Raw genomic sequence first — 11,344 nt, forward strand, 5'->3', positions numbered from 1 at the left:
TAGGAGCCTCACCAAATTATTGGATGACATATCCTAATCTTTCACCCAATGCCCTCAAATAAAAGCAGAAGCAAGAAACTGAGAGAAACAAAAATACACCAAACACCTCTAAAAAGACTATTTTGATTGTAGCTTCAATGGATGGATCTGAATTATAGTTTCTATATAAACCATTCGAATTGACATAGCTCACAAAATTTTGCAACTCGATGAGGAAACACTCAAATCCAAATAACTAAGCACCGGCTGAAAAAACTCTCCAAGTTGATGAATCAAGAGGTAAGGGATGGTTCACAATCAACTTATAGATGATTCTTATCCCTCTAGCAACAAGAAGAATAACTTCAATACAATACAAAAATTCAGCTCTCCAACAAAAACAAAAAAACACAACAAAATCGAAAAACTTGCAATTATGCAATGGAGCCAAGAAGGGGAAACTATAAGGATATGAGCACACGGGTAAGATGCAACACAATATTCATTATTTTGAAAAAGAACATCCTATTTTCAACTGATTACAAAATGGCTTAAGATACACAACTCTCACATAAACCATAGGCTCAACTCTCAAATGGATGGCTCTCATATTCCTCTCTTTCTCTTCTAAAACCCTAGAAGTCAACTCTCAAATGGATGGCTCAAGGAGGCTCTCACATCCCTCCCCTCATATTTATAGGCTTTATAAGCTTTCTTGCGTCCCAAGTTTCTAGATTTCTTACATTTCAAGTTTCCTATATTGCTTGCATCCTAAGTAACCTAGATTTCTTGAATCCCAAGTAACCTTCCTGATAATAACGTGTTTACTCTGTCTTATGATCTCGACCGTCTGTAAGTATCTCTCACTCTTGATCCCTCGGGCCTCCTTGTCACTTGCACCGATAACTTTTTTGCTTGACTTTGTCAACACGCTGTCTTCATCCACCTTCTCAAGTTTTGCTTTCTCATGTGTATAGCTAGGATCCACATAGACATTCTTATGCAAATCAAATTTAACTCTAGTTAATCTTTGTAAATGACTCATCACATATAAACCAAGGTATATATCCACTTGGTTTCTCAGGTTTCTAATCCATCATTATGTGGTGGCTGTCGTGCATGCCCATGTTTGGAGCACGACAATGGTCCACCATTGGTGAACCAAAATATTGTGTGCAGCCAGGAATCAAGTTGAAGTGTTGGTTGTGAAACCCACTACACCAGGCATTACCAGATACATTTGGTGAATCTGCTTCCGGCAAACAGGTGGTGGCTAGTCTATAGTCCCCGTCTACAGATCAAAAAAATGAGAAATTCGAGGCCATCCTTGGTTGCCAACCTAATTGAGGTCCACAATCTGCTAGTTTGTGATCTAGGCAAACAATTTGCATTTTGCTAGAGCCTATGCTTTATAACTAGCTATTCAAAGTTTGTATCCATTGAACCTAGGAATTGCGCTGTGTAGGTAGATGCCACTATGTACTCACCATGCTCAATGAATTCAGGTGATGTCATCTTGGATGTTAGGTTGTAGTTGCACCTGTTAGACGACGGTCCATAGCTGCACAAATTCAACAATGTGTTTGCCTGAGATGCTTGGAAGAATCATGAGATCTTGCACCCATGAGTTGTTTGTGATGGCTTTGCGCAGGGTTTGTCGTTTCACTCTAGGTGCTGAGAACACATGTGGAGAAATGTTTTTGGCTGTTGTCTGTAAAGACAGGCATAGTGCTAGAATGATGTCGTGTCACCATTGCCGATGACAATGTTGGTGGAAGCCATGAATATGAGCCTATCCATATCATTACACGAAATTTCTGAGCCCATCCAAGATTTCTGCTGAGCCTTCCATTCTTGCCACAGCCAGCACAGTCAGAGAGCTCTAGAAAAGTTGGCGAGGTGGAGGATACCTAAGCCTCCTTTGTTTGTTGGCATGCATAATCACTTCTAGTTGACCTTGCATTTACCTCCTATTAATACCTTTGTTCCGGACCAAAGGAATTGCATTCGCCTGTTGTTAATGGCTTTGAGGACCTATTTTGGAGCTTTGAGGTTTGTGAGGAAGTAGATTGGCAAGGAGATAAGCATTTACTTGATGAGGGTCAGGCGTATGCTAGTGGCAATATTTTACCCTTTCCAGCCTGTGAAGCTTCCAATTGCATTGTCTACTAAGGGTTGAAAATCTTCTCACTTCAGTCATCAAATGGTTCTTCTTTTTCTAAAAAAACATTCCCAAACTATACAAGCTTCCTTTAAAGCATACGGCTTTCTAGATGTTTATGAAGTTCTCTAGACAAAGAGGGGTAATCTCAGATATTTGTTGGAGAAGCATGTGTGCGTTGGCTAGCAGCTCTTTGAGAATATCATCTAAATTTAGGTCTTCATATCTGATAGGCACCACCGATGATTTGTGAAAATTTGTCCTTAATCCGGTCATCGCACCAAAGAGGTTTAAGATTTACGTGAGAGCTGAGACCTCATCTCTTTTTGGAGAGATAAAAACAACCGAATCATCAGCATATATTGAGATGCGCATGCACAGGGTGCACCCATTGAGATAGCTGAGTAGGCCACCCTCAACTGCAAGGTCAAGGAGGCGTTGTAAGGGTCAATGGCTAGGACTAAGAGCAACAATGAAAGGGGGTCCCCCTGATTGAGCCTGCGACCATGCCTAATTGGTGCTTTAGCTATGCCATTTAAGAGAATTCTAGAAGAGGAGGTGGTGAGGAGCACTGTGATCCCATCTTGCTAATGTGCTGGGAAGCCCAAGTACTACAACAGACTAAGGAGGTACTCTCATCTAACTAAATCAAAAGCTATGGCAATGTCAAGCTTGAAAAGCAAGATGTGTGTCTTGTTTTGATGAAAGTGTCTTGTCGTGTTTCTCACCAACATGTAGTTGTCATGAATACTTTGTCGCTTGATAAAGGCACTTTGACATGATGATACAACGGAGTTCATGTGCAGGGTATGGCTTAGAGTGAGGAATTTGGAGATGCTATTCTCTATTGAGTGGTTTAGACTGATCGGTCTGAAGTCCAAGATTTTGTCCACCCAATCTTTCTTTAGTAGAAAAACAATCTTAGTAGGAAACTACAAGTCTTATGTCGTTTGATCTGTTAGATACTAGATTTAATACCCTTTCCAAATATCAACTTTATAAGCCTTGTAGTTCTCTGTACACCTACGCACATCTTCAAAAAGTTGACAGATAGAACTACAAACAATCTAACAAGAACTCGGTTGCCTGATCCTCATGAACAATGCTTTGTTTTCCTAGAAGGTATCCAGCCGTAAGATAACATTGAGGGCCATGAGCCGTTGTAGCTTAGCATTTGAGATTAGCATCTTGCTCCATGTTTGAGGTTTTTTGTCGTGTTATGGAGCTTTTTGATGAGGATGCGGGAAGGATCAGTATGATTTGTATGTATATTCCATGCAGAGGTGACAACTCTCATAAAACCTAATATTCGGACCTAGAAATTTTTAAATTTCAAAGATTTGGGACATCTAGGTCCTCTTTAGTTTGATAGAAGTAGTGGATAGTGATCCAAGTGGGAGGTGGAAAGTGTGTAGGACATGATTGTTGAAGGTGGATCCCTATTTGAAGTTACAGAAAACTCCGTCAAACCTGGTTAGGGTTGGATCTTATCTCTCATTACTTATTGTGAAATTTTGGTTTTGGAGATGAATCTCGCGAAGCTCACACTCAAGTGTAGCCTGCTTGGTTGCCTGCTCCAGCACCGGCCTGGCCCTGTGCATGCAGGGCACCGGTGTTTGGTTGGCTGGACGGTCGAATAGGTCTTTCCTAGTGGATCCAAAAACATTGTGCAGGCCTAGCAGGTGGGAAATGGATTTTGAATCTGCTTGTCCCAAGCTAAGCTGCAACAGTGATGATATTAACATATAATTGGTGAGTATTATATTTTAAATTGGATTAAGGTTTAATATGATAAAATAAGTACTATAGAGTGTATTTATGCAAAATAAATGTCATGTTAACACTTGTTCTTTTATTTCAATCTCATGTAACATATACTTAATGCGGATAACCAAACATAATTTTTTTTTAGTTAGACTAAGTATATGTAGCTAACCAAATAAATAGCGTTATATGCATACAGCATATTTGAGCTAGGCTCACTGAATATACAAGCCAGACTGAGCTTTACGGATAACCAAATAAACCATTGATATCTTATGAAATTGATTCACTGGATACGAGCCAGGCTAACCATTCGGGCAACTAAATGAGCTCTTGGTGTTTTACGAAATTGGTTCGCTAGATACAAACTAAGCTAGACCATGCAGAAGTACTCGTAGTATAAGCCATTTTTGTGCTGCAGACGGTGAAAGGGCTGGACACTGACAAAAATAAATTAAACTCACATTAACTTCTCGAGCAACGCAATGCGTTGTCTTCACCGACCTTGCCGTCACACATTAACTATTTGCTCAGACTATCGAGTAAAAAAAAAAAGTTCTCCGTTGCCTACTCTTGCTTTTCTGTTATTCCGCGTGTCCCAATGTTTCTGTCATCTACTACTCCCGTTTGTGTATAATTGTAGTATTAGCTGTAACAAATATCGGTGCTTTTCGAGCAAGAAACTGGAAAGGAGATGAAGTACCTCACTAAGTTTATTACGATTTGTGTATTGTAAATTAGTTACAGCACAAAGTAAATGATGAATGGCATTTTATAAAAAAGTAGTCATGCGTCTTCTTGAAACCTTCTAGTATCAAATAAAAGAGAACACTTTTTTACTTCAAGACATCAAATAAACCTACTAGTTTTCACAAACATATTTTCCATGCAAAGTGAGGCATTGCCAAAGCTGCATGCTGAAGATCAAGCTAATGTCTAAATACACAAACCAACGCTTCTTGTTAGAAAGGGTACAAAATACTGGTGAAGCTTCCCATGAAGCTTGTGAAAAAAATAGTTGACCTTGTGTTTTGAACAAAAGCAAATAATCCCATTTCAAAACCATGGTATGAAATCACGTGTTTCAGTTTTCATATAAGACATGTTAAAAAAAATGCAAACCCTTGTAAAAAATGAAAAGGGTAAACAAAGTAGAACTATCACTCAATGAGTTATTAGTGCTTACTCTCAAAATCATGTCTATATGGGACTCAGGAATTGAATGTGATTTTTCCATGATACAGTTAATTACTCATATGTTCTAATTAACTGTCTATAAGGCGAACACTACCGGCCCGTTTGGCTTACACCTAAGTTTATCACGTCTAAGATTAATCATATCATAATAGTATGACAGATGTTTGAGTAACTTTCACAACTGTAGCAATAATTTGTTAACTTTCTGTTGTCACACTATACACTTAGTTTTTTTTACCAACTTTGTCATACTTGTAGCTAAGAATTTCTTAGCCACACATTTTGTAATAAGCTACATTTAGTTAACTTTAAATGTGATAAACTTAGACACAAATCAAACATGTCATGCATTCTATTTCAGCCAAGTATATAACATTTTGTAGAAACAAGAATGGCGATTAGAGGGGAGGTGAATAGGCGCATCAACAAATTTCTTTTGAAATAGATGGCATTTTCCTATTTCTCACCCAACACACCTCAAAACGCTCAAGCGGAAGAAAAAAAATTAGAGAGATAAAGCAAAAAGACTACTTCCATGGTAATATGACTCCATAGATGGAATATGAACCATAGGTTCCATTCAGAATCATTCCATGTGCCTTTGTGCAAAAAAACTCGCAACTTCCAAAGAAACTAGATAAGATGGACACCGGACAAAGTTATCCTCCAAGATGATAGTCTAGTGGCAAGGGGACTCAAGACCCGCTCAAATACATGAATATGTGAGTGTTTAAGCCACTAACATCAAGAAAAATAACCCTGCAAAGGTGAAATATTACAGCTCAAAGAAAAAAACCACCGGGTAAGAAACCTCTCCAAGTTGATGATCTAGAGGCAAGGGCAAGACCCATAAGCATACACTCATATGTGAGTTTTTATATCTCTAGCAACAAGAAGAATGATCTCATAAGGTGCTGAAATTTCAGCCCAAAAACCAAAAGGAAAATTAAAAACCGAAAATCGAAAAACTTGCAAACTTGCAAGGGAACCAATAGAGGGAAACTAGAAGGAGGGGAATTCAAGCATATGCAAAACCATAAACTTAATTACTAAAAGAGGTCAGTCATATTTTAAGCGGATTACAAAGATTTATCTCTTAAAACTCTCACATATTACATAGGCTAAGCACTCATCCTTCTCTCCTCTAAAAATCTAGCTCTAAGGCTCTTAAATGAGTGGCACAAGGAGGCTCAAGTGGCTAGTTCAAAGCTTTCTCTAGCCTTATCCCTCTATTTATAGGCCTAAAAAACTTGGCACTTAAGTTTCCTAGCTTTTCCTCAAAATATCCCTCTCTTGTAGTGCACTCCTATCTACCACCGAGGGTATTTTGGTCCATTTTCTTCTCCATTCATCGGGCGGCCACGGTGTCTTCACAACTTAGCTTCACCTCGACGCAAGCTTCGCGATGATGCCACATACTCCTCCAGTCCTCCCACGGTTTTGAGACCAAACCGCGAAACCGCCTACACGCTTCTCAAAGCATGACTCACCGCCTTGCTTACGCCTTAAGCAAGCGCTTCGATATCGACGCGTGTACTCCGTCATACAATCCTGACCGCCGGCAAGTCTCTCCCGCTCCCGATCCCTCGGGCCGCCTTGTCACTTGCACCGGCATCTCCTTCGCTTGACTTTATCAATACGCCGTCTCCATCCACCTTCAATGTTTTGCTTGACCTCCACGTGTTCAGCTAGAATCACCCTTGACTCCGCCCGACCTCCTTGATCGTCTGATACCAAACACTCTGCTTGGCCCCGATCATTCCGCCGTCAACCGCCAAGTTGCATCCATCACCTGCACACAATGAGATAAGCAAACACATATCTCCAACTCCAATTCCAATGAGTACATAATCATTATACTCAAATAAAATCTCAAATTAATTCGAATCACATCAAAACTCTTGCAAAACCAAAGATCATCAAACCAAATAAATAACAATATCAATCACTCATAAAAAAAACTAATGCACATTACAACTTAATTTCTCACATTTCGTAATGCATTAAATAATCACTAGCCTATAATTTTTTTATAACCTTCTGAAGGTTTGTAATGAAATGCTGAGGAAGTAAATTCCCAAATGCTTCAACATATGATTATAGAGTTACAGCCAACCAAAGGTTACTTACAGCTCACTCCAACAGGCGCAGCCAGGGTCACCAGAGGCAGGCGTGAAGCGTGACTGACTGAGTGGGTTGAGAGCAGAGTGGCCGAAGCAGAGGAGTCTCAGAGGGAGAGGTAGAGAAGCCATGGGCGAGGTAATGGCTGCAGCTTCTTGGCCGTTCTTGGTAGCAACGTGCAGTGTTCCTACTCCTAGGCTGATAGAGGTGGGGGGATCTTGATGTGTGTGGTTTTCTTTGTGTGTGTGTGTGTGTGTGCAGGAGGTGAAGGTGCAGGAGGCGGCGGCGGACAAGAGCCAGGCGGCCGAGGAAAAGAAGGGCGAGGGGGGAGGAGGGGAGGACAAGGGTGAAGAGAAGAAGGAGGAGGCCCCGCTGCCGCCGCCCGAGGAGGTGGTGATGCGGGTGTTCATGCACTGCGAGGGGTGTGCGCGCAAGGTCAAGAAGATCCTCAAGGGATTTGATGGTAATGGAGTGAGGTGTTTTTTTTTTCTGTTGTTGATTTTTTTCTTTCCGAGTTTCAAATAGGATATTACACTTTTAGCTGAAATTTGCACCCTTTGGGGGGGGGGGGGGTTCTTGTTTACATGTTAGAACCAGTTTGGGTTCAGGTTGAGCCACTTGCGGTTCTATTGCTTCGTTTGTCTGTGTTTCACTGGAAGAAGATTACTTTATTGGCTAAAATTCTTGGCAAGTTAGCGCGTTTGTTTCGTTTTATGAATTCTGAAGTGATTCCTTCAGGGTTTTTTTTAAGATAAGGGCGAACTTTTGTAGTTCTTCTGGTCATTTGAATTGCAATCAAGTGTTCGTTTGTTGCATTGCTTTAAGGGAACGTGTACTGTTAGGTGCCTCCTTGACAAGGTTTTGAGTTCGAAAGATTTTTTTTTGCTGCTGTTTTTCTTTGTACTTGTGTATCGTGTTTATTTTTTTCTTTTTTCTTTGCAAAGGCACCTTTTTTATTTCCATGATTTATTTGATTTACGTCTTTGAACTCAAAATGTGGAGTAAACGGAGTCTGAACAAATTTTTAGGGAATTTGTTTTCAATAATGCTATTGTGGTTGCCTGTGGCATTTGAGGAGGTTAGGTGAGCAAAAGCTTCAAACTTGGAGGAGTATCCACCATTCATATTCACTTAATTTAAACTTTCTTCTCAAGAGTCACACGTGCATCCTGTGTTTATGGTGGCAAAAAAATTGATAGATCCAAACAACATCAAATCCGAAAAGGATATCCAATAATGAGAACCACTTCCTCTTTTGTATGTCTCTCTCTGGAGAATATATTTAAAACAATTTCCAGGTTCCCTTAAAAATGTAATCCCCCCCCCCCCCCCGCCCCAATTAGATGGTGGATTGTGCAAAGATAATGCACGCACCCAAATTTCACCAATTTTGCAAATGTTGTACTCTCAAAATTTGAGTGTATAACGAGAACCACTTCCCTTGAGAAGTCTGAACTCAGAAGTGTTCTCACAAGGCCTTATTATGTATGCAGTTTCTTTTTGCAGTCATTGGTTCCAAAATTGTGTACTTTCCCCTCCAAATGTGGGAGTTCATTAACGCTACCAATTCTGAAAGTTTGAGTTACACGGAATGCAGGTGTGGAAGATGTTAGTGCAAACTCAAAGGCACACAAGGTAGTCGTGAAGGGGAAGAAGGCTGCTGCTGATCCGATGAAGGTGGTGGAGCGGGTGCAGAAGAAGACAGGCCGCAAGGTTGAGCTTCTCTCGCCAATGCCACCGCCGAAGGAGAAGGAAGAGGAGAAAAAAGAAGAACCTGAGCCACCAAAATCTGAAGAGAAAAAACAAGAGGTGAATTATCCAACCCAAATAGTTCCTGACCACACTGGCATTGACATCTTTTTGTTACCAATTTGGTGGAGTAACATCAACTTCACTTGCATTGTGTACTGTCGATTGTATGATTTGGGACTGAGACCTTGATGTTTTGTTTTGTACTAAAGCCCACGGTGGTTGCCGTGGTGCTCAAGGTGCATATGCATTGTGAGGCCTGTGCGCAAGTGATCAAGAAGAGAATCCTCAAGATGAAAGGTACATCTTTGTTGCCCCACATCTCCATTGCATTGTTCATCATAACGTAGCTTTCTGTTTGTTCACTAAAGTTTTGTTTTTGATGGATTTTGTTTTATATTTTAGCAAGGTAACTTGCACTTTCATGATTGCATTGATCAAGGATGACAGTCTGTCAGAACCTGATAACTGTAACTTTTCTGGAAAAGGTTGCGACCTTTGCTTGATATTGAGATGTACTCTGTTTTCTCCCCTTATGTTCACCTGAGAGTTGCACTGAACATGAGTTACTATTAAACACATCAAAGAAATACTACTCCCTCTGATCACAAATGTATGTTGTTTTAGACTTGTGCACATGGATTAAGAACATAGCTCAAATAACCTTGTTGCTTTTTATTTATAAGGAGTTGAAAAAGTCAAACTTTGTAAAATTTGACTAACAATCAGTCAAATTATGCGCATGTTTAGTGTACAGAAGATGTATCAATAGATTTGTATTCACATTTTTTTAATAAGATATTGATTTCGTAGCAATTGGTAATATATTATAAGAGAAATTAATGATCAAAGTATACTTTGAAAGACTTTCTTAAATCCTAATATACCCTATAAAAAGAAATAGAGATAGAGGGAATATTACATTGGGAAAGAGATAATTTTTTCACAAGAGTGGTAACATTTATTTAGCAGTGGCAAGGATGGAAGAAAGAATAAAAAGTGCATAGAAGTTCTAGGATGACATACATTTGGCAAAGAGTTGGAGAAGCTAAACGACAGACATTTGTGATTGGAGTGAGTACAAAAGATTTCTTCTAGTGCACCTCTTAAGTACCTTTTTTCCCAAAAAAACTAAATGATCTTTGGATTAGAGCACTGCAAGTTTTGTTGTATATGATCAATTAGCGATTATTTCACTGTAGGAAACAATGTGTAGTAATCCCTGCAAATAATTTGACATTTCTTTCTGCAGGAGTGCAATCGGCGGAGCCAGACCTGAAGGCATCCCAAGTCACAGTGAAGGGCGTGTTCGAGGAGGCAAAGCTTGCTGATTATGTGCATAAGCGCACTGGCAAGCATGCAGCGATTGTCAAGTCAGAGCCGGTTGTAGCTGAGAATGCTAGTGATGACTCTGCCAAAAATGACAAGAAGGCAGCTGAAGGCGGTGAGGAGAAGAACGATGATAACAAGGAGGAAAAGGACGGTTCAGATGCTGGTGGAGACGGGAAAGAAGCGGATAAACAGAAGGATGATAGCAATGCTGGTGGTGGTGAAGAGAAGGACATAGAGAAAGACCCTGCAGCCATGGCTAACCTGTATATGCATTACCCAAGATTCAACCACCAGAGTGGATACGGCGCTCCTGGATACGCCTACCAATACCCGCCTCAGCTCTTCAGCGATGAGAATCCGAATGCCTGTTCTGTGATGTGAAAAGGCCAGAGGCATGCGATCTATAGTGCAAAAATAAGGGGATTGAATTATCCCCTAATTTTGGAGGTGTATTGCAGGAACAACCCATGAGGGTGAGTGATATTGGCAGCTTCAGGAAAAAGGGCCGAGCTATTTTGGCTAGTTGTCTAGAATTTACTTTTTCATTGTCTGAACATTTCTCTGGTACAATAGTAAACTCTGGGCTTAGTAGTTCACTTTGTGGACGTTATATTATGTAAGCTAATTACTAGGATTTGCCTTGTACTTTTCAATCTTTTGACTTTTCTTGTATAAATTGTATAATATTATTAGCTTTGATATATCTTTTTTGAACAATGTTATTTATCGTCGGGAGCAGAAAAGGACTTCCTCTGGTCACCATTGCTTGTGTCGCTGGTACTCTAGTTTGAGGTTCCCCAAACTTCAGTTTATGGCCAAGAGATGAGTTCGTTTTCTCTTTAATTTGTTGCTTATGATGAGCTTATTTCAGTCTGGCCTACTTTTTTTTTTTAAAAAAGTAGAGCATCCACTGTCATTTCGTACTTTTAGAGCTACTTATCAGGATTACCATTTTGGAAATGGTTGGTTTTCTTGGTTGGGTACTTTTATGAAGTTGGTGATAATTCTGCCCTTGCACACTGGGAGTTGTTGAGGCTAAAA

The 11,344-nt window shown here is 40.1% G+C and overlaps 1 protein-coding gene across 1 annotated transcript; it reads left to right on the forward strand.

Annotated features, from left to right (window-relative positions):
- Positions 1-7,133: 7,133 nt before the first annotated feature.
- LOC133918984 (heavy metal-associated isoprenylated plant protein 7-like) lies at positions 7,134-11,033 on the forward strand. The gene is made up of 5 exons (XM_062363162.1): positions 7,134-7,360; positions 7,484-7,685; positions 8,820-9,031; positions 9,184-9,271; positions 10,224-11,033. Exons 1-5 carry the CDS (start codon positions 7,352-7,354, stop codon positions 10,682-10,684), a joined length of 972 nt encoding a protein of 323 aa, XP_062219146.1. The 5' UTR covers positions 7,134-7,351; the 3' UTR covers positions 10,685-11,033.
- The last annotated feature ends 311 nt before the right edge of the window (positions 11,034-11,344 follow it).

The sequence above is a fragment of the Phragmites australis genome, chromosome 5 (assembly GCF_958298935.1).
Source record: "Phragmites australis chromosome 5, lpPhrAust1.1, whole genome shotgun sequence".
Lineage (NCBI taxonomy): Eukaryota > Viridiplantae > Streptophyta > Magnoliopsida > Poales > Poaceae > Phragmites > Phragmites australis.

Bases quoted from the DNA above. Each gene is read 5' to 3' on its own strand.
- LOC133918984 (XM_062363162.1), top strand. The intron at 9,032-9,183 runs GTGAATTATCCA...TTTGTACTAAAG, and splicing joins CTGAAGAGAAAAAACAAGAG to CCCACGGTGGTTGCCGTGGT. The intron at 9,272-10,223 runs GTACATCTTTGT...TTCTTTCTGCAG, and splicing joins GAGAATCCTCAAGATGAAAG to GAGTGCAATCGGCGGAGCCA.